The sequence below is a fragment of the Heloderma suspectum genome, chromosome 4 (genome assembly GCF_057233095.1).
Source record: "Heloderma suspectum isolate Gila_16-S chromosome 4, 16-S_ref, whole genome shotgun sequence".
Classification (NCBI taxonomy): domain Eukaryota; kingdom Metazoa; phylum Chordata; class Lepidosauria; order Squamata; family Helodermatidae; genus Heloderma; species Heloderma suspectum.
In genome coordinates, this window is record NC_139461.1 from 273,796,611 (window position 1) to 273,818,327 (window position 21,717).

A 21,717-nucleotide genomic window follows, 5' to 3' on the forward strand; every position below is an offset into this window, starting at 1 on the left:
TTTTTCTTCTTTTTCTCTACTATGGAATCACTTGGTTTCCCTATTTTTACACATCTTTTCCTGAATGCTATATCAAACAATGAACTGAAGTTATGGGGCCTTTAGCTTTGTATATTTGTACTTAATATACAATATAATCTAATGGCAGAGGCATCCAGAGCACTGTCTGGTCCACTTCTATTGGTTGAGTTTCAGTTACTGAGGCCCGAGGATGCAGACAAGGTGCTTGGCCAAGTCCAGTCGACCACCTGTGTGCTCGACCCTTGCCCTTCATGGCTTATTTCATCAAACGAGGGGATGGGTGGGGCCAGGAGGCTGTAAATTCGTCCTTGAGAGAGGGAGTGGTGCCGGCCGCTTTAAAAGAGGCAGTAATCAGGCCACTCCTGAAAAAGCCTAACCTGGACCTGGAGGATGTTAGCAATTATAGCTGGTGGCCAACAACCCCTTCCTGGGCAAGGTGCCTGAGCAGGTGGTTGCACGACAACTCCAGGCACTCTTGAATGAAACGGATTATCTAGATCCAATTAATTCAGGCTTCAAGCCTGATTTGGGAACAGAAGCTGTCTTGGTCTGTGGGAAGACCTCTGCTGAGAGAGGGACAGGGGGAGTGCGATTCTGTTGATTCTCCTGGACCTCTCAGCGGCTTTTGATACCATTGACCATGGTATCCTTCTGGATAGGTTGTCTGGGTTGGGAGTTGGAGGCACTGCACTGCAGTGGTTCTGCTCCGACTTGGATGGCCAATTCCAGAAGGTGGTGCTGGGGGATTATTGCTCTGTGCCATGGCAATTGTGCCATGGGGTTCCACAGGGCTCTATTTTATCCCCCATGCTGTTCAACATCTACGTGAAACCACTGGGGGAGCTTATCCGGAGGTGTGGGCTGAGGTGCCATCAATATGCGGATGATACCCAGCCCTACCCCCCCCCCCTTTCATCAAATTCCGGAGAGGCAGTGGCTATTCTGAATCAGTGCCTGGGCACGATAATGGACTGGATGAGGGCCAATAAACTGAAACTCAGTCCAGACAAGACAGAGGTACTGTTAGTGGGTGGTTTGTCTGCCTGGCTAAGTGATATCTGACCTGTTCTGGAGGGGGTTGTACTCCCCCTAAAGGATCAGGTTCGTAGTTTGGGGGTGCTCTTGGATCCAGAACTGACACTTGAGGCACAGGTGAACTCAGTGGCATGGACCACTTTTTATAGCTTAGGCTGATATGCCAACTACACCCTTATCTGGACAGAGATAGCCTAGCTACACTTATCCATGCTGTGATAACCTCTTGTCTGGATTTCTGCAATGCGTGGGGCTGCCTTTGAAAACTGTCCAGAACCTTCAGCTAGTCCAAAATAGGGCAGCAAGATTGTTAACAGGGACTGGCCAATGAGATCACATTATGCCAGTACCTTTCCAGCTGCACTGGCTGCCAGTCCATTTCCGAGCCCAATTCAAAGTGCTGGTATTAACATTCAAAGCCCTTAACGGTTGGGGGCCAGGTTATCTGAAGGATCGCCTCCTCCCATATGTGCCTGCCCAGATCCTAAGATCATCCTCAACAGTCCTTCTCCGTGAGCCCCTGCCAAAGGAAGTGATGCAGATGGCTACCAGGAAGAGGGCTTTTTCTGCTGTGGCACCCCAGCTGTGGAATAAGCTCCCTAGAGAGGTTTGCCTGGCACCTACGTTGTATTCCTTCTGGCGCCAGGGGAAGACCTTTTTATTCTCCCAGGCATTTTGGCTTCCTAGTCTTTTAGCTGTTGTGTTTTAAATCTGTATTTTAAATCTCTGCATTGGTGCTATGTTTTATTCTGGTTGTATTGTTATATTGTGGTTTTAATGCTTTTATATTTTATAGTGTTTTATCCTGCGCTTTTTGGTTTTAATTTTTGTGAACCATCCAGAGAGCTTTGGCTATTGGGTGGTATAGAAATTAATTAATTAATTAATTAATTAATTAAATAAAATGGGGGAAGAAATACTATGAAGTCATTGATTTTCCTATAGTTCTGAGGCTGTTGCAATTTTCAGCTGTGCTAGCATAGCTCTTTCCTCAAAGCTACATATTGGCTTTCCCCTTGTGTTTGAGCTTATGTGTATTCTTGGGAAACCATGAGAGCTGAGGAGAGGGGGCCCTGTGAGTCTCTTCAACACCAGATCCTTCCAGCTTAAGGGCCCAGTTTCAACACAAAGCCCTGTTTGTGTCGCTGCAGAGAGCCCTTATCTATGGTAGTGATCCATGCGGTGGCTATGATATGTAAAGGCTCTTGCCCTGTGTATCAGAATGTTTGCATGCCATCAGAGTTGCTGGTTCCTGCCTCACTGCAGTCTTTGCCAACATGTAGCCCAAAACACCTGGAGGGCACCAACTCTCATTATCCCCGATTCTGGCTGGGGCTGATAGGAGTTGTAGTCCATAATATATGGGCTGTGCCACTTTAGGGAAGGCTGCCTCGGCAGAAAAAAAAAAAAGACACTGGCATTTTTGGTCCTGCATCTTAGCTTAAAGCTCTTCCTGCCAGTAACGAAGCTGTTATATATTGTTTATTATTTGTCCATAGCAAAAAGGCCTTTACAACTTACAATACAGCTATATATAACATAAGCCCAAAGCGAAAACATCAAATAATGAATACCTAAAAGCAGAATCCGGGGGCGGGGGCTATACAAAAAATAGAAAATAAGAAAGTAAAAATGCTAAGATCAGGCCACAATAAAACAGAATAGCCATACAAATGTTAAAACAAATAAATTCATTAAAAACTGGTGCTGAGAATAAAAAAACAGCTTTATATACCAGAAATATACCAAACAAACAAACACACTGGACAAGCTCATGCAGCTTTATGTTGTAGCAAGCGATCTCCTTGGCAATTCACAGCAGATAATATTAAAAAGTTATCATGGGTTTTTTTGAGCTGCTACTGCAAAAGATGCGACCCTCATTGTAATATATTTGTTACAGCCTGCCAGTCGATCACAAATGATTTCCGCAGGAGTAACTAAGCTTAGGAAAGCTATTTCAACCTTTTAGAAAGGGGGGAAAAGCTGCACAAAAGCTGGGAGACCACGAAATGTTCAGTGGTCAGGGTGTGGGGCCAGGGGAAGGGGGAATGGCCTTCTGGGGACCCCTGCACGGCCAGATTTGAACACTGGCCCAGAGGTTCCACACCCCTGCTCTAAGTTTCAGCTCATGGGGGTAAGCACCGTCTAAAGCAGTGGTGAGGAACCTTTATTTCTGTCAAGGGCCGCATTCCCACAGGAGTAGTTTGTCAGGGGCTGCATGCTGGTGGTGGGAGGGGCTGGAGCCCAAAGTGGGTAGGGCCACCCCTTTGCGCACTCTTTCTGCCACTGCCCCGCAGACTGCTGGGCAAGGGACAGATCGCTCTTGCCTGAGGTTTGTACTGCTTGCTTGCAGAAGGCTTTTGAAATTAGGCTGAGGACTGCAGTTGCCCCCAATCTTCTAAAGCGTCACAACAGTTGCCGCACATGGTAGATGTCATGTCTAAGTCAGTTGTTATGTTCTAGCTTTGCGACCCCCAACGTCTCTGGGAAGCCCTCCTGCCACCCCCACCCCTCCAAGTCTTCTATTCATATGTGGGTGAGGACGCCATTGGGGAAGTATATATGTGTATTTAGGAGACTGAATACCTCCAAGCTTTTGCTGCTGCTGTGATCCTAACTACTTCCTGCTGTTTTTCTTCTCCCCTGCATCACTAACGGCAGCCACAAACACCTAATCTGGAAGAGGACTTAAAAGAGGTACTACGGAGTGAGACCGGGATTGAGCTGATCATAGAAGATGATGTGAAGCCAGAGAAGCAGAAGAGAAAGCAGGGCGTAAGTGTCTCATTGAGCATTCGTCTTCTATGTTAGCCCTTTTTAAAATCATCCTTATAACCCTTGAAATATGCAAACTCAGGCCGGGTTATTGTTGGGTGGAAGACCGTGAAGGTGCTGCAGGGATTTGACACATTCTGAGCAGCAGATGCCCTAATGTCAGTGGGGTGGTGAATCCACTCCGGGTTTCAGTCATAACCAGTCAGAACTCTAAAGCGGTGGTCTCCAATCTGTTTTGATCGAGCACTCCCATCAGTCAATTTTTTTTTAGCATATACCCTCAATATATGCATATTTATTTATAAATTATATATACGTACTATTGTACTAATATATTAGTACATTATAAAACATACACAAAAAATAGAAATTAAAAAGGATGAGATAAAGATGAAATAAACAATATTTTAAAAAAAATTGAAATTGTATTTAATGGTAACAAAACCCCTTTTTGCTCTCACTAAAAAAAATATATATTACTATTTAGTGAGCACTGTGATTGAATATTTTTCATTATTTTTGAAAATCTTGGTTTAACACTTTGTGATACAGCAATTCAAAGGTCTTGTTCTAAGTTCAGTTTATTTTGATATTTGGTTTTAATGGCTGACATATGTAGTTGTCATAGCACGCGCTTTCTTCTTGGCTTCGTTCTGCCAAAGGAGAGTGGGAGGCATTAATCTCCTTCCTGTTCTCCTTCGGCAGAATCGCAGCTGCTCTGGTGCCACAGCTTCATCTGCTGTGCCTGGCAGAGACTGGCGCAGTTGCTCTCGGTGGCTGCAGCAGAGGCAGGATAGGACTGGAGCTGAGAGAGAAATGCCGTGGAGCTTCCCTCTCGACTCCTGTCCCATCCTGCTGCCTCTGCCACTGCCATCATGGCACACAATGGCAGCTCGTCGGGGCAGCAGGAGGCTGCTCAGTTATCAGGGGCTCGTGCACCCCAATGGATCGTCTTGTGCACCCCCTGGGGTGCACGTACCCCACTTTGGAGACCACTGCTCTAAAGGAGCTATCCAAGCCGTGCTTTGCAAAGGTAGCCGTGCTTTGCACCTTGGATAGCTCTTTTAGAGTTCTGACTGAAACTCAGAGCGGATTCACCACCCCACTGACATCGGAGCTACCAGCCTCCACTAATTCTGAGTGGTGTTCTTTCTCTAATAATGCTATCTTTAAAACACACACATACCACAACCAAAACTCATTTTCCTGTTGAAGCAAATGGCTTTTGTTATATAATTCATTCTAGAGCATGAACTCAAAACTCTAGCAACGTGGTTTTTAAACTCCCTGTCTTCATTGAGTCTTTCTCATATCAGCTGTGGAAGCCCAGTGAGTTTCAGGGGTAGGGGATCTTTTTTTTGTCACAAGCCACATTCCGTTGCAGTTAGTCTGTCCGGGGCCATATGCTGGTGGTGTGTGGTGCCCTGAGCCAAAGGCGGGTGGGGCCACACATTTTCTCTCTTTTTCTGCCAGCCACTTTTCTTGGGGGGATCATAGAATCATAGAATAGTAGGGTTGGAAGGGGCCTACAAGGCCATCAAGTCCAACCCACTGCTCAATGCAGGAATCCAAGTCAGAGCATCCCTGACAGATGGCTGTCCAGCCTCGTCTTAAAGGCCTCCAGTGTGGGAGAGCCCACCACCTCCCCAGGTAATTGGTTCCATTGTCGTATTGCTCTTACAGTCAGGAAGTTTTTCCTGATGTTCAGCCGGAATCTGGCTTCCTGTAACTTGAGCCCATTATTCCGTGTCCTGCACTCTGGGATGATCAAGAAGAGATCCTGGCCTTCTTCTCTGTGACAACCTTTCAAGTACTTGAAGAGTGCTATCATATCTCCCCACAGTCTTCTCTTCTTAAGGCTAAACATGCCCAGTTCTTTCAGTCTGTCTTCATAGGGCTTTGTTTCCAGTCCCCTGATCATCTTTGTTCAAATTGCTCTTGCCAGAGGTCTGAACCTACTACTTGCAAGGGGCTTTTGAAATTAAGCCAATGGCAGCAGATTGTCTGCTTCTGTTCTAGAGGATCCTGCAGTGTGATCTAGGGCAGGGGCAGGCAGAAGATTGATTAGGATCACAACCTGAATATGAGCCAACAATGTGATGTGGCTGCAAAAGGTGAACGCTATTTTGGTCTATGTTAATAGAAGTACAGCTTCCAAATCACATGAAATATTAAGTTCCCTTCTACTCAGCCTCATCCTGAGTACTGTGTCCAGTTTTGGGCACCACACTTTAAGAAGGATGCAGACAAGCTGGAGAGGGTTCAGAGGAGGTCAATGAAGATGATCAGGGGACTGGAAACAAAGTCCAACAAGGAAAGAGTGAAAGAACTGGGCATGTTTAGCCTTGAGAAGAGAAGACTGAGGGGAGATACGATAGCGCTCTTCAAGTACTTGAAAGGCTGTCACAGAGAGGAAGGCCAAGATCTCTTCTCGATCATCCCAGAGCACAGGACATGGAATAATGGGCTCAAGTGACAGGAAACCAGATTCCGGCTGACCATCAGGAAAATCTTCCTGGCTGTTAGAGCAATATGACAATGGGACCAATTACCTAGGGAGCTAGTGAGCTCTCCCACACTGGAGGCATTCAAGACGAGGCTGTACAGCCATCTGTCAGGGATGCTTTGACTTGGATACCTGCACTGAGCAAGGGGTTGGACTCGATGGCCTTCCAACCCTACTATTCTATGATTCTATGATCTGCTGGTAGATCACTGGATGATTTGCAGTAGCTCAGCAAAGGTTTCTGACTCCCAGTTGTATAAGAAAAGCAGCAAGAAAAATCTTTCCCCACCCCAAAATTAGGCAGTTAGAACCCCTGGTCTGTAGTAAGTTGGGTGTAGATTTGTACTTGTAGATGCAGGTCATTTCGCTCTAAGCTCCTGAGGTGCTGTAGGTAATTGGCTTTGCCCACTGAGATGCCATCTTGCATCTGGCTCCACCCCTACCACTCATATTTGCTCTTGATTCTAGCTGATGGGTGCAACTTTCCTGCTCTGGGGTTATACCTTTTCCAGCTTCCACCTGTTGGAACTGAAAAACTCCTCAGGAGGTCTGCCTCCACTTTGGTCAGTTGTCCTCACTGACACGCAAAGCTTCAGCCCTTTTACTCCGAGTCAAGGAGACACCCAATGTTCTTAATTGATTTTTTTTCTACCCAATGTAGGAGAAGTAACAAGGAAATAGGTTCTCCCCCCCCCCCCCAAAAAAAAAAAAAACCCTGGTAGCGTAATAAAACAGACATGTGGGATTTTGTATTTATAATAAAACAAATAAAATTATTAAACACAAAAAGAGTTATATATACTATTATTAATGAATCTGTACTTGGCTCCAACCTACCTCCCTTTTCTAATTTGTTTTTTTAAAAAACCCAGTAGGTCCCACAAGCTAGGAATCTACCCCCAGCTCTTGTAGGGCACACATTCTGTTCTGGTGGGGCAGCAAACAGGGTTGTCGGGCCAGCATTCCTCTGCAGCTGTACTTACGGGAAGATCGGCAGTGGCGGCAAGCTGCCTGTCCTTCTGAGGAGTCTATGGGTTCCTTGGGAGATAGTTTGGGACCCGTGCCCTAAAGTGCTTGCTAAAACTGTTGACAAAAAAGCATTTTGCAGCATCTTTTAAAAACAAGCAGATTTATTGTGGCACAAGCTTTTGTGGAGTAGAGCCCAATTCATCAGCTTTCCAGTCTACAAAAACATATGCCATGATAAATCTGTCAGTCTTCACAGTGCCATGAGGCGCTCTTTAGTGCTGGATGTAACATACTGACACGGCTCTCAGTCTGGAATTTGCTGAAGGCGTTGTATGCTTGGCTTGACATCTTGGGAAGGACACTTCAAAAGCCCCAGACAGTTACTTGAACTGTCTGTTTACAGCAATCTCTGCTGAGCTTAGGGCACTAGCCCAGGGGCCCAAGCCATATTTTGTCCATGGGGATTAAATGTTGGAGCTGGCAACCTCTGCATTAACCACCTTTGTGCTGGGAGGGTTGGTTTGATTTGCTCTTAACTCTCCCAAGTCCTCCATGCTGCATTGGGAGTAGCCACTGTTGTATCTCTTGACAGCCTGTACACCTGAACTGCTCAGCTGTCTGTGTTACCAGCATAGCCTTAATAGCTTCCTGTGCTCAACATTAGTGTAGAAGGTGTCTGTCGTAAGTGTGTTCAAATAAACTCAGTCTCCATAACATATGGATGCCCAGGTGGTTTAGCTTCCCAATGGCCTTATCTGAATATAACACTAAGCCTTGGGTGTAGTTTGGTGAAATCTGGGTTGCCGTTGTTTCTGAACCCATCCCTGCAAACAAACCATGGTTTGTTAACAAGCTACAAACCACCAAGAGGAGCCATGGTTTGTTGCCGGCTTGCAGAGTCTGGTTTGTTTAAATCATGCCTTGTGATGTCTGAACCCAGAACCATGGCTTATCCTTGGCTTGTTTGCATTGCTCTTTGTCCTCAAACAGAGGTGCCCAACAAAAGTAGACTGAAAATGGAAACACTCTGAAGGTTGGCAAAATGTCTGGGAGAGAAACCAGAAATAGGGAAAACAAGCCACAGTTTGCTTGCTCGTCTGCCAGCAACAAACCATGGTTAATGCAAACCAGGCTTAGAGTTATGTGTGAATGCAGCTAGTATGAGTGTTGCCTTTTAAAATTAGTATGAGATGCACCTTGATCCCCAAATCTCACTTTCTGCTTTTACTGCTTGTTAGACCCTAAATATTCTTCTTCTCTTGCCTTTCCAGCTGCACAGGAGTCCCATTAAGAAGGTCAGGAAATCCCTTGCCTTAGATATTATGGATGAAGACTTGAAGCTGACAGTTTCCACCATGAGCAAACCTGTTTGCTTCAAAAGAACTCAGGTGAGCCATGATCAGATGGAGAGTTGGGGAGTGGACTTAAGCAGCTGGATGGGGGCCTGTCGAGCATACTAAGGTCATATATGTACAAGTGTGTTTGTGAGCTGTTTACATTCTACAGGACTGTCTTTTTTTCTTTGGATTTTCTATGAAGGCACAGAATTTGGCGCCTGAAATTCTCAAGGTTGTTTTTTCCATTTTAAAAACAAGTTTCTGGTCCTCATGGTTGTGAATAAAAGCTTTGAACAGGAAAAACTGAATGAGATGTTGGAGAAACCTGATCAATCTTATGGTGGTTTGTTTTATGTATGTAAAATGTAGCTCCAGTGGGCTGCGAATTTGATCAAAGCAGCAGCAGCGGGGAATGGGGTGCTTAATGCTTGCCCTGTCAGCTGTTTTTCACATTAATACCCCCCTGCCCCAGTGCAGGTGGGAAAGTCCCCTTCCCTATCACCACTGGCCCAATTTAATTTGCAGCCCACCTTGCGGCTTTATTTCAGTAAGAGGGGAGAAAAAGTCAGGAAACTGCTGCTGAGTCCTGTCTAGTTTGGCCCAAGGATGCCCGCATGTTGTCATCCTAGCTGTGGACATAAGGCCCATGCATTGCATATAGAAGGCCTAAGTGGAATATCCAGTAGCCACCCTAAGGAAAACCTCTATGAGAGACTTGAGAGCTGCTTTGAGTTGGAGTAGACAGTCCTGGGAATTCTTGGGTGAAAGATCTTGTACCACCATTCCCCTGAAACACTGTTGTGCTGTAGTGGTTTTAGAGTGTTGAACTGGGACTTGGGAGACACAGGTTCGAGACCCCACTCAGCCATGAATCTCACTGGGTGATTTTGGGCCAGCCACTGACTTTCAGTCTAACCTACCTCACAAGGTTGTTGTGAAGATAAAATGGACAGGAGGATCATGTACCCTGCCTTGGGCAGGATATAAATGTAACTAATAAATAAATGCACAGCTGCATGTGAACACACATGTACACTTTTGAAACGTTCCTGTTCCATAAAATAGATGTCCTTAACTCCAGGAACTCTTAACAACCTTCAAACTTGGGTTCTTTCCAGGACTGGCAAAAGACTTGCCATTTCCCGTAAAATGTTGTTGGACCACATGCCCATTGTGAGAAGGATTTCTATCCCTCTTCCGGGTGCTGAAGGCATAATAGGAGTGTAGGCAAATAACATGAGAATGAAATACTCAAATTGCATTGCAAGCGCCTGCAATGCTGGATACTGGAAATGCTAATGAAACACTGCCCTGCGGCTGCCACCTTATGTGACCATCCTTTTTTGCAGGTGCAATTAAGCATATTGGTGAGAGTTGTTGAGTAATACCTGTCTATGTTAATGAATTGCCTTGGAACCGTAGTACAAAAGAACATAATCCCACAAATCCCACATGGCTTTTTAAAATAATTGCCGTGTGTGTTTGTGCCTAATTAATTCTTGTGTAGTAATTGATTCTTGACTTGTTAAGATGCAGTTTTGCAGTGCTTCAGATTGCGAGGCGGTGCCTTGTTCTCCTCCATGGTGTAACGGAGCTGGCCTCGGTAGAGCTGCAGCAGGGAGTGCCTTTGGTCAATGTTGCTTTTTGCAACCGCGTCACGTAGTCTGTGAACGAAAGGCTCAGATTGTTGCAGGCAAAAGGAGGGTAAAAACCTGCTGGGTGTTCTCTCTGACTGGGTTGATCACAGGTAGCCAGCTGGAAACACAAAAGAGGAATAAAACTCCAAACCTAACGATGGTACTGGGGGAAAAAAATTATGTGGAACTTCAACTAAATAGGAAAATGCCCAACACCTTTTGGTGCAAACCTTCCTCAAGGCCACAATAATTCGGTTTAATAATTCAAGAAGGCAATAGTCGAAACCTCTGCTTCTCCTGAACTGTTTCGTTTGTTGAGTTGATGAGGAGCTATATGGCCAAATGGTTTCGTTGTGGCTCCAACCTGTTGAGGCAAGTGTGGATTACGTTAGCATCTACAGTCGGGGTTCCGGATCTATATGCAGTGCTGCCAAGCCTTGGGCAGAAATTGTCTTGTGAACTGCTACATGGTGTGCGTATTTACTTAGAAATAAGTCCCATTGAGTTAAATCAGCTCCGACCATGCACGCACGTGACTGCAGTTTAAGCATCTTAAGATTTGTTCTGCTCAATATATAGAATGTGGTGGAAGAATTCTGGACTGTACTACTTCAGAGCGCAGGTGGGAAGTTGCATATTTGAATGCTTCACTTCATGAAAAAACAACAACACACTTTGCCTATAGTTTCTAGACGAGTGAAAGAGAGAGAGGATTAGGATGCAGTCATATGCATGTTTAGACAGAAAAAAGTCTTTCAACTTTCAGGATTCCCCAGCCAGCATAGCATAGCTGGCTGGGAATGTTGGGAGTTGTAGGACTTTTTTCTGCCTAAACATGCATAGGATGTTTAGTAAACATGCATACTTCATGCAGGAGGTTTTCAATATGACCTGCCATCTGCAGTCTGAAATGTTGCAGTCTACCCCTCATCCTGTGTAATGTGTGGAATGGCTCTCAGCTGTTACATTTTGGTCTTGGAACTAAAAGTCCAGTTTATTCATGAGCTTACTATGTGGACTTGGACAACCAGCAGTATCTTGGCCTCCAGTAATGATTTATAAAATGGGAATATTAATGATCTATTACGAGGAGTCTTGAGGTTAGCACATACGAAATACTATATTTTTTTTCTAAGCCATGGGGAATAGGGTGCATTTTTCATCTCAAAGTTTGTAAGAAAGAAGCCAACTATCTACATTGTGAGGTGGGTGGCTACTAAGAAGAGGGCCTTTTCTGCTGTGGCAGCCCAGTTGTGGAATGAGCTTTCCAGGGAGGCTCGCCTGTTGCCTCTGTTGTGCTCATTTCAGCATCAGGTGAAGACCTTTTTATTCTCCCAGGCATTTTACTTCTTAGTTTGTTTTATATCTGGTATTGTATTTTAGATTTTTGCACTGCTGCTAGCTTCTGTTTGGTTATTTTTAATTTTATATTGTAGTTTTGAACTTTTATATTATATTGTCTGTATTTTATTGGTTTTTATTTCATGGTTTTAATTGTTGTGAAGCATGCAGAGAGCTTTAGCTATTGGGCAGTATAAAAATGCAATGTAATAAATAAGTTTATGGTTTTTAGAGACTCCTTTTTAAGGAGAACTGAGACTCATGAAAAATCACAAATGGGGTCACAAGTATGGGTCCTTAAGGGTACGGGGTGGGGGGAAAGACTATGGCCTCCTAGTTTGTACTCCCCAAAGATATGATAAAATAGCAATGCTCACACCCACACCTAAAATGTAACATGATGCAGCCCTTCCAAGTGTTCCTCCACAGCCATTTTGACTAGAAACTTAAAATTGTTAGGATTCTGTAAACGTTTACTGAGATGGCCGAAGCCCACTTCCAGATTCTGGAAGACAACCCTCTTTCATCTTTGAACCATGATATAAATCCAGGGGTGGGCAACTTGTGGCCCTCCAGCTGTTTTGGCCTACATCTCCCATCAGCCCTAGCCAGCATAGCCAGTGGTGAGGAATCATGGGAGCTGTAGGCCAAAACAACTGGAGGACCACAAGTTGCCCACCTCTAGTGTAAGCTTTCTAGAGAAAGAGGTCTTTGTTTCTAATGATTCGTTTGTGCAGCGAGCAGAACAATAAACCTGATACCGATATCCATCAGCCGTGTTGCCTACCATCCTTGCCACTGGCACTCCATGATTATGACTGTGGAGGAATGCCACAAGCATGATCTTTTCCATTACTCCAAAGTAATAGTTATGGAATACCTTACTCATGGAGCCCCACTGGCAGTGATGATGCCAGGCAGTGCAGCAGATGGATAAAGGGTATCGAGGCTTATTCTGATCATTGTGCAAATGAATCATTACAAACCAGGACTTCTTTTTGTCTGGAAAGCTTACACCATCACTGAAAGATAAGAGATCTGTGGTAATTACATTAAATGCTTGCTTTTTAGCGCACCCCCTCTTTTTAAAAAAGGGGTTTGGAGGGAAATCGGGCAAGTCAATCGGAGCATTACCTTTTGTTGTAACTACTGCTCTTCTCTTTGGTTGATTGCAGTCTGTGAACTTCCTTTCGCAGTCCCTAAACCTTTCTTTGTCGAGCAGCAAGAGTGACAACAGTTTGCTCAACAGAGGGTTTGTGCATGTGAAGGCAGAGAAGGTCTTGTCTTCCAGGAGAATCCAAAGCAAATACAGGCCACCTGCTCTGGTAAGCATCGTCTGCTGTGGAAACTTCTTAGATTGCGGGTTCTGGGGTTCTGATGGGCTTGTGGTACTAAAACCTGCCACTTCTAGGTTTGTGAATGAAGTGCCTTCCTTAGGAACTAGGCACCATTGTTACAGGTTGTTTGTTTTTATAAGATCTATCTTTTGAGTTTGTGAATAGGTTATGGCAGTTATCCTTTCCATCTTAGTAATTGGTTAGAGTGTGGTCAACCATTCTTTACCAGCTATCTCAGTGACCCATATTTTACCAATATTGTTGTTGCTGTTGTTCAGTCTTTCAGTCGTGTCCGACTCTTCGTGACCCCATGGACCATAGCACGCCAGGTCTTCCTGTCCTGCGCTCTCTCCCGGAGCGTGCTCAAGTCCATATTCATTGCATCAGTGATGCTATCTAGCCATCTCATCCTCTGCCGTCCCCTTCTCCTTTTGCCTTCAGTCTTTCCCTGCATCAGGGTCTTTTCCAGAGAGTTTTCTCTTTGCATTAGGTGGCCAAAATATTTTGAGCTTCAGCTTCAGTATCTGTCCTTCCAATGAGCACTCAGGGTTGATTTCCTTTAGGATTGACTGATTTGACCTCCTTGCAGTCCAGGGGACTCGCAAGAGTCTTCTCCAGCACCACAGTTCGAAAGCATCCATTCTTCGGTGCTCAGCCTTCCTTATAGTCCAGCTCTCACAGCCATACATTACTACTGGGAAAACCATAGCTTTGATTAGACGGACCTTTGTCGGCAAGGTGATGTCTCTGCTTCTTACTATGCTGTCTAGGTTTGCCATAGCTTTCCTCCCAAGGAGCAAGCGTCTTTTAATTTCATGGCTACAGTCACTGTCTGTGGTGATCTGGGAGCCCAAGAAAATAAAATCTGTCACTGCTTCCATTTCTTCCCCTTCCATATGCCAGGAAGTGATGGGGCCAGAGGCCATGATTTTCGTTTTTTTAATGTTGAGTTTCAAACCAGCTTTTGCACTCTCCTCTTTCACCCTCAACAAGAGGCTCTTTAGATCCTCTTCGCTTTCTGCCATTAGGGTGGTATCATCTGCGTATCTGAGGTTGTTGATAATTATCAACAACCTCAGATTTGCCAATATAATCTTTGCCAAATTCCAATAAAACCATTGCAAATTATCTGTCTCCCATTCTAAAAATCTCATGTCTATCCTACAAATACATTGTTGTGCTGTTTGTTTGTTTTTCCCCTTACTCATCTCATAAATTTGGTTTCCCAGCCACTCCAATACATTTTCTGAGTCAGTTTAGTGACAGCACCTATCTTCTTAAACTTGGAAATGCTACACAATTGGATGTGGCCACATGTTATGGGAACACATATTTAAACAGTATCATTGTTCTCAGTCTTTCATTATTATTTATTTGCTTGTGATATTAGCCATTGCAAAACAATGGCCAATATCAGAAAACAAAAACAAACAGTTTTAACTTGTAATATGGCAATGTTGTACAATGTACAAGCTAAAACAAAATCACTTCTAAAGTTTACAAATTAACTCAAATAATAAAACCAGCAGATAGGCTGACTATACATACACCGTTAGAGAAGATGGTTACCAATATCCTGACCACATTTTATGCAGATCATTTATTTTTAATTTTTTGTGCTGCCCAGTGCAGAGAGAAACCACTTGCAAGACACATCTGTCCCTATCAGAAGATAACAGTATTTCACAGCATCCTAACCAGGAACACCCCCCCCCCCCATCTTTGACTTGTTTTATAACTGTAACTAGTAATGTGGGTTTTCTGAACAATTTTGAATTGGAAACTGTTCCTATGCAAGTTAATTTGCATATGGTAATTTGCACCAGAACATTTTCAGTTTGCTTTGGAAAATGTTTTGATGCTCTAGAGAATGTTTTAATTTAACATGTTTATCTCACTTGTATTTAGTAAACAACAAAGCTCAAAAATGTACCCTATCTTTTTTGTCCATTGCACAAGTATTTGACCTGAAGTATTTGAGGGGGGAAATTAAAGCACACTTAATGTGATTTAAATATTATATTATGTAGACATTTTTACTGGAATACTTGTAAAGGTGTAAAGACAATAGCATGTACCTCCCTTACATTGTTAAAATTTAAGAAAAAATCAAAAGTATTGAAAACTATTAAGATACTAATAAATGTTAACAACCCAAAGAACTGTGCATGATACGTTGACAACCACTCACTCATTTATTTCAGCAGTTGGGACACCCTCAATTGTTGGAGCATCTTTAGTTTCACTGTCACTACTTATTAATTCCATTTCTCACTGAGACATGTATAGATTTCAATGACATGAATTATTTTTTCACATAATTGCTAGGGAAAATCACCTGAAAACGTTCTAGCTTTGAAATGAAAAAATTTCCATGGAAAAATAAAGCACTGAGAAATTTTCCAGGAAATTTTCAATTTTGGAAAATGTTCTGCTCTACATCACTGCCGGTAACTGGATTAGGATTCTTACTTGTAAATTACTTTCCCTGTGGTGATGTGATGCTGCTCAACAGTAGCACCTTTAGATTTTCTGTTCCTGATACTGCTTGGTACTTAATTTTTCAGGTACATAAACTGGCTCATTCTTGCCATAGGATATTCAAAGTGATTCTGGTAAATAACAAACTTACAGAATAGTTTGGTTTAATCTTTGGCAAAAGCTATAACAATAAACTATTTGAGTACAGAAAACTGGGGCTTTTGTAAAAACGAAGAAGAAAAAGAGTGCTGAAAAAAGCAGGTGATGGTAAGATGAAAAAGGGGTGTTTATCTGCAGTTCCTGATTGATGACGATTACTTACCACAGCATGAACCTGAGGGAGTAATTTCTTCTAACCCGCTCATTGCAATTTTTGTCTGTCTTGAGTTGAATTTAGACAACTGGCAGCCACACCGAAGTGGCTTAAAAGCTTTTCGTGAGGTGCGTCATAACCACATCTGCAAATGATCACATATACCCTCTGATCATTATGTTAAGTCCCGCAGAATTAATCTTTGACCCAGTTCAGACAACTCAGCAGCCCTTCATTAACCCTCGAGGTGCTGCAGTGTGTCTTGGCTGCCATTATGAATATGCAACTTCCAACTGGGGGTTGTCATATTGAAACCTAGCCGGTGGGGGCTGTTTGAGGGCTAAACACCCACGCATAACCCTACAGCAGACCATACGTTATGCGAGGGTTGTTTAGCCCTCAAAAAGACCCCCGCTGGCCATGTCCGCACGACACGATAACCCTAATCGGAGGTTGCATATTCATCGTGGCGGCCGGCATGCTCCGCAGCTCCTTGAGGGTTAATTAACCCATGATGGGCTGTTGTGTCATGCATACTGGCCCATTGGGTTCCCTGAATTTTGGATATTAAAAAACACGCAACAAAGAGAGCTGTACTGGTCCATAAGATTTTGGAGTGGCTGTAGAGGGGTGATGCCACTGGGGTTTACTGCAAATGACCACCAACAGATGCATTTGTGGCTGCTGTGTGAATGACTCTGATTCTTGTTCCTACTGGTCCTAGGATTTCCAGGTCAGAGTATTAATCCATCTAGCCTAGTACTGACTAGCTGGGATTGAACCTGGGACCTTGTATGTGTAAAGTATGTGCTCTCCAACTGAACTATGATCCCCCCTGCTCCCCTTTCTGCCCCATGAAGCCCACTTGAATATGCCCTACAATGCCTTGCTTTTCCCCATGATGAGCAGAATATGAATTTATAATGCAAAACAGGCACATTTTCTTACTCTGAATAAGGGATGCAGGTTGTCAAAATTTAGCTTTACTTGGTTCAGAATGTTGGTTTATTCTTTTTCATATACAGTAGGCAGCCCCATAGCAGGGAAGAGCTTACCTTGGAGACAAAACAGCCAAGGAAAGGACACAGTAGTCTTGTCTAAAATTGTGCATGGTTTGGCAGTTCGGTGGGAGGGGACGTGGGGAAGTGAACAGGAAAATGAATTGGTTGTGTTGCAGGGGCTCTTGGAAAGCATATAATATGGATTTCCAGTGTGGAATGTTTGTGGGGTGGCATACACAGCTGTACTTATTAACGCCTTTTAGATGTTCACAAAAATTACTAGCCTGCCTGCCCATCCATCCATCATTGGTTTAAACGATTTGTAGCACATCAACAGTTTGTGGGGGGCAGGGTGTGTGTGACTCATTCTTACCTGTTTACTAATGCTTCCTTACCTGATCACCTGGAGCCAATTCTGACTTGCCCTAGGTGAGAGGCTATTTATAAACCTGCATCAAGAAGCTTTCCCTAATCTTCCCACTTGTCAAGTGTGTTACTAAAGTGTTTCTTTGCTTTTTCTCTCTTCCTCAGATGTCTAGTGCTTGGAAAACAGTGGCTTGTGGTGGTTCTAAAGATCAGCTGATCATGCAAGACAAAGCTCGACAGGTTTTGGGTGTGTTGAAACAGAATCCCACTTCGCGGACATTAATCTTATCCTGAAAAACTTTGTAAACTTTTGTAGCTTCTGATTTTTATATGGAAGTGGGGAGAGGAAGAAGACAAGACATAAGACTATCCTCTTAAGCAAGAAAATACTGCCCCTCTTTGTGACCCTTGATCTCTGCAATCGATGTACTTCATAAATTGCTCTAAATTCTGGGTTCTAAGACAGCGTGTAGAAAATGTTTTATTATAATGGAATAAATGTCAGGAGTTGGGCAAAAGTCCTGAGTTGTTAGAGTCAAGGCATACCTGTTCTCAATGATCTCTGCATATCTCCCCTGTCACTTCCATACTCAGAAATTGACAGCTATTTTGTCCTTGCCTCCAACTGACCTGCAAGAGGGAAGAAAAAGGGTGAATCCATTTATGGTGAAGAGAGAGCCCTGGATTTCTGGATATGGTTTTACTTTGGGAACCTTAAGTGCATAATTATGTAAAATCCCTGGCCATTTCACCTGGCTGTTTCGGAGCTTTTGTCTGACCAGCAGTGGACTGGAACCGAATGAAGAAGAAAACCTGTCACCAGTTGGAAGTGTCTGCAATCTGGTCATTAGACTGAATGAACTGTAATGTGGTCTTTTGCATCGAAACCTCTTCCCCAAAGCATTGCAGTCTAAAAATAATAAAATCACTGCCTTTATTTAAATCTGGTGTTGATTGCTATGTTTATATGTTGTGGTTAGCTTTGAGTGTTTTGTGTTTCCAGGTCCACTAGATGGTGCTGATGCCAACCCTTAGCTCCAGATCAGCAGCATGATTATATCTAAGGAGCAGGCAAGTTACCTAAGAGAGGTGGTCTGTGCTTTGCTGGAAGCATTATCAGCTTTTATTCACACCTGCTATGGTAGAAGGAAATCTAAGGTGCAATCCTATACATGTTTAGACAGAAAAACATCCTACATCTCCCACCATTCCCCAGCCAGCATGGATGTGGGTATAAATCACATATGTGAATGAAGGTGAGGCACATACCCCAGTGGGAAAAGTTAAGGCTTAGGCAAGATTTGTCTCTGTCCTGCTGTACTTGGTGCAGTCATGTTAAGGACAGGTTTTCAAGGTTGGGTTTATACCCCTTGCTTGACCATGTCTGGCCTGAAGCAGACAGATCTGAAAGCAACATAGTTATCGGTTTTATACTACACTCCAGTTTATCAGCTGTGGCTTGATCTTTATCTGAGGGTCGTGTTACGGGTTGTGCAGTACAATTGGTCCTGCAGAATGAGTCATTATGACGATAACATTGTTAAGTGAACCAGGTGCCTAAAATGTATTGCAAACCTGTGATCTGTAGAACCAATTGCATTGCTACATAACCTTCCAGGTGATACACTAATGACAAATGTGTTCACTAACAGCTGCATCACACAGGCACACTAGACAGGGAGCGGTGATTGACCACACACTCAGCTGAGTCCACACTCAGTGGGAAACCCAGGCTTATCTCTGCATAATGTGTGAAATGACCCTTGGACTGGGTTTGGGCAACACAGTAACCAACGATGGGTTAAGGGTTGTTGTGTTGTCTGTTGGGAATAGTTTTTACCCACGATCTATTTATTATGTTTATATCTCGCATTTTTTCCTCCTTAAGGAACCCAAGGGGTATACATAATCCCCCTCCTCCATTTTATCCTCACAACAACCCTGTGAGGTGGGTTGGGCTGAGAGTGACTGCCCAAAGTTACCTAGTGAGCTTCCATGGCCGAGTGGGGACTAGAACCCGGATCTCCTGACTCCCAGTCCGACACTCCAGCCACTACACCACGCTGGCTTATTTGACCAAAATGACCCAGATAACCCACAGTCTGCAGTAGGGTTTATTTAACCCACTGTGGGTTATTGTGTCATCTGGTGGTCACCATGGGTTATTTTGGTCGCCTACTGAGTCCTTCAGCAAGAACAGTCAAAACTGCTGCTGCTCAGTTCCTGAGTTTTAGGAACACTGAAGGGACAGTGTCATCTCTGGCACCAACGTCTGCGGGGTGGGGTGCGGAAATGCACACTTCACTTTTATCGCAAAGACACATCTGTTTAGAATATATAGTGCTTTAGCGATAAAAGTGCACATCCCCCCAACATTGCTGGCTACTGCAAGGCCGCTTCTGTTTTCTATATCGCTAAAGTGCTATAGTGCTTTAGCGATAAAACAGAAGCGTGCATTCCCCCCACCTCGACATTGCTGGCTATGGCAAGGATGCTTCTGTTCTCCTCTGGAGTTTTTTGCTCTTTTGGAGTAAATGTGCAAAGTTCTGATGGTAGATGGGTGCCTCCAGACTAGGAGAGGCTGTGTGTGAAGTTTGGTCCCAATCCTGCAAACCCTCAAGAATTTATAACCACATCCCCGTTTTTGCTGCACTCAGGTTTTCTTGGGGTCAGTGTGAAATTAGGCTGAGGGACACGGTTTCCACACTCCAGCATTAGAGGATTGAGTCTAGATGCAGGAAAGCAGGGATCAAAGCTGCACTCAGAAGTGCTTTATTATTTATTAGTAATACCCATCTACTGCTTAATATACTAACATGTTTTGGTGGTTTGCATGCAAAAGTGCTTGAACATTTTAAGTGTGTATCTTCATCCTGCACACTATAAACATAATGTCTGGTACTTTAAAGAACATGTTTTAACAGGAAATTCCTGACTTGGTCAAGGACTCCTGAACCATGAACCCACATGGGAAAATGCATGCTTATCTTATACCTCTACCCCCCTCAAATAGCATTTGAAGCAGGGCTGGCCCTAACATTAGGTAGGGTGAGGCAGTCGCCTTGGGCTGCAGATGCTGGGAGACAGCGGTAAGGTGTTCAAGAAGAGAAGTGTGTGCACTTTAGCCTGCTCTGTGCCCCCTAAGTTAGTCTGCTGTCTTCAGGTTCAGTAGAGGACATTGTCCCATCATCAGTGTTGAAGACAGCTTCATCTGCCAATCCAGTCAACTTTTGTACATGGAATGGGAGAGAATGCCATCTTGTCCTTTGTCTCAGGCACCAAAATGTATTGGGCTGTCCCTGGTTTGAAGCCACCCTATGCTATAAAGCTGTGGTGAGGAATGAATGTGTGGTCCTCTGCATGTTGTTGGGACTGCAACTCCCATCAGCCCTAGCCAGCATAGCCAATGGTAAGGGGTCCATGGGGGATGTAGGCCAAAACATTCTCCTCTGCTGCTGTAAAGCCTTGTAAGTCACCATCTCTTAGTCCAACAGTCCTATCCTACCTCACAGGCTTGAAGTAAAAAGTGTGGCTCTGAAGGAAAGGGAAAGATTAATGTAACAAATGTAAGACTACAGAGAGGTGTTACAATGTCAGTTTAGGGAAAACAGATTTTCTTGGTAAAGTACTGGATTGTTTTGCTGCTACTGCCTATTAATACCAGAGGATATAGCTTCCGAGCTATAACTCTAAATAAATTATAATTTGTTGTAGAAGTGGGGGCCGATTTGATTTGGAGTCTGCTCTAAATTAAAAGACTATGATGGAAGTATTAAAAACTACTTTTAATCCTGTAAATCTGATTCTGCCAGCGTGTCCTGCTATGTGTTTATTGCTTATTAAGGAAGATCTAATGTTGAGCAAATTTCAGGGGAAATGAGCAGAGAGAACCTGGCTAATGACAAAGACAATTAACTTTTAAGTGGAAAGCTAAGACATTTCCTGTCTGAAACACACGCCTGGCCCTGTTATCCGTGAGCTAACACCTGTAGAATGGGTTATATCTTTGTGAGCCTGGATACTTATTTTGCTGCAGAAGAAGAGGGAAGGGAGTTGCTAGAAATAGAAATATGAATTTGGTAGACCACTAAGGAAAACTCTAAGGAGGATACAAGCAATCGTGAAGTGACAGCATACATTGGGGTGGGGGGAGGTTCAGATGAACCCACCCCACGTTCAAAGAATCCATGTGGAGGTCATGGAACTCCATGGGCTAAACTCACCACTTGCTTCCACGTGTGGGAAAGAGCCCTGTGTGTGTGCAGAGTTCCATGCAAGGGAACCATGTCCGGCTGTACCCACAATCAAACTCCTTTTAGTATTGTTGGTGTAAAGTTACTGGTTATAATACTCCAAAGTTTGTGAGTAGCAGTTCTAACCTAGTAATAGTTTGTAAGCATTTCTGTTTTATGGCTTTGCTCATGCTATATTCAAGAGATCAGACTGGCTATATTTGCTTTCACCAGTTCAGAAGTCAAGTGCTGCTATTTTTATGTACTGAAAAGGGAAGAACTCTATTGCCATCGCAACCTAAAACTGGAAAACTGACTGTGGCAAAGCTCCCATCAGTTGCGGTTCACCCTCTTCAGCTGCAT

General features: G+C 43.8%; 1 protein-coding gene across 2 annotated transcripts in view; it reads left to right on the plus strand.

The window, feature by feature from the left end:
- The window catches only part of MYBL2 (MYB proto-oncogene like 2), a 35,328-nt gene extending 17,266 nt beyond the window's left edge, over nucleotides 1–18,062 (plus strand). Inside the window, exons 11-14 of one of the 2 annotated variants that reach the window (XM_084853925.1) lie at nucleotides 3,721–3,834; nucleotides 8,581–8,697; nucleotides 12,800–12,949; nucleotides 17,288–18,062. In XM_084853925.1, the coding sequence (XP_084710051.1) occupies nucleotides 3,721–3,834; nucleotides 8,581–8,697; nucleotides 12,800–12,949; nucleotides 17,288–17,416 (510 nt within the window). In that variant the 3' untranslated portion in view covers nucleotides 17,417–18,062. The remainder of the gene's footprint in view (nucleotides 1–3,720; nucleotides 3,835–8,580; nucleotides 8,698–12,799; nucleotides 12,950–17,287) is intronic. The other variant, XM_084853926.1, reaches the window with a different exon arrangement.
- The last annotated feature ends 3,655 nt before the right edge of the window (nucleotides 18,063–21,717 follow it).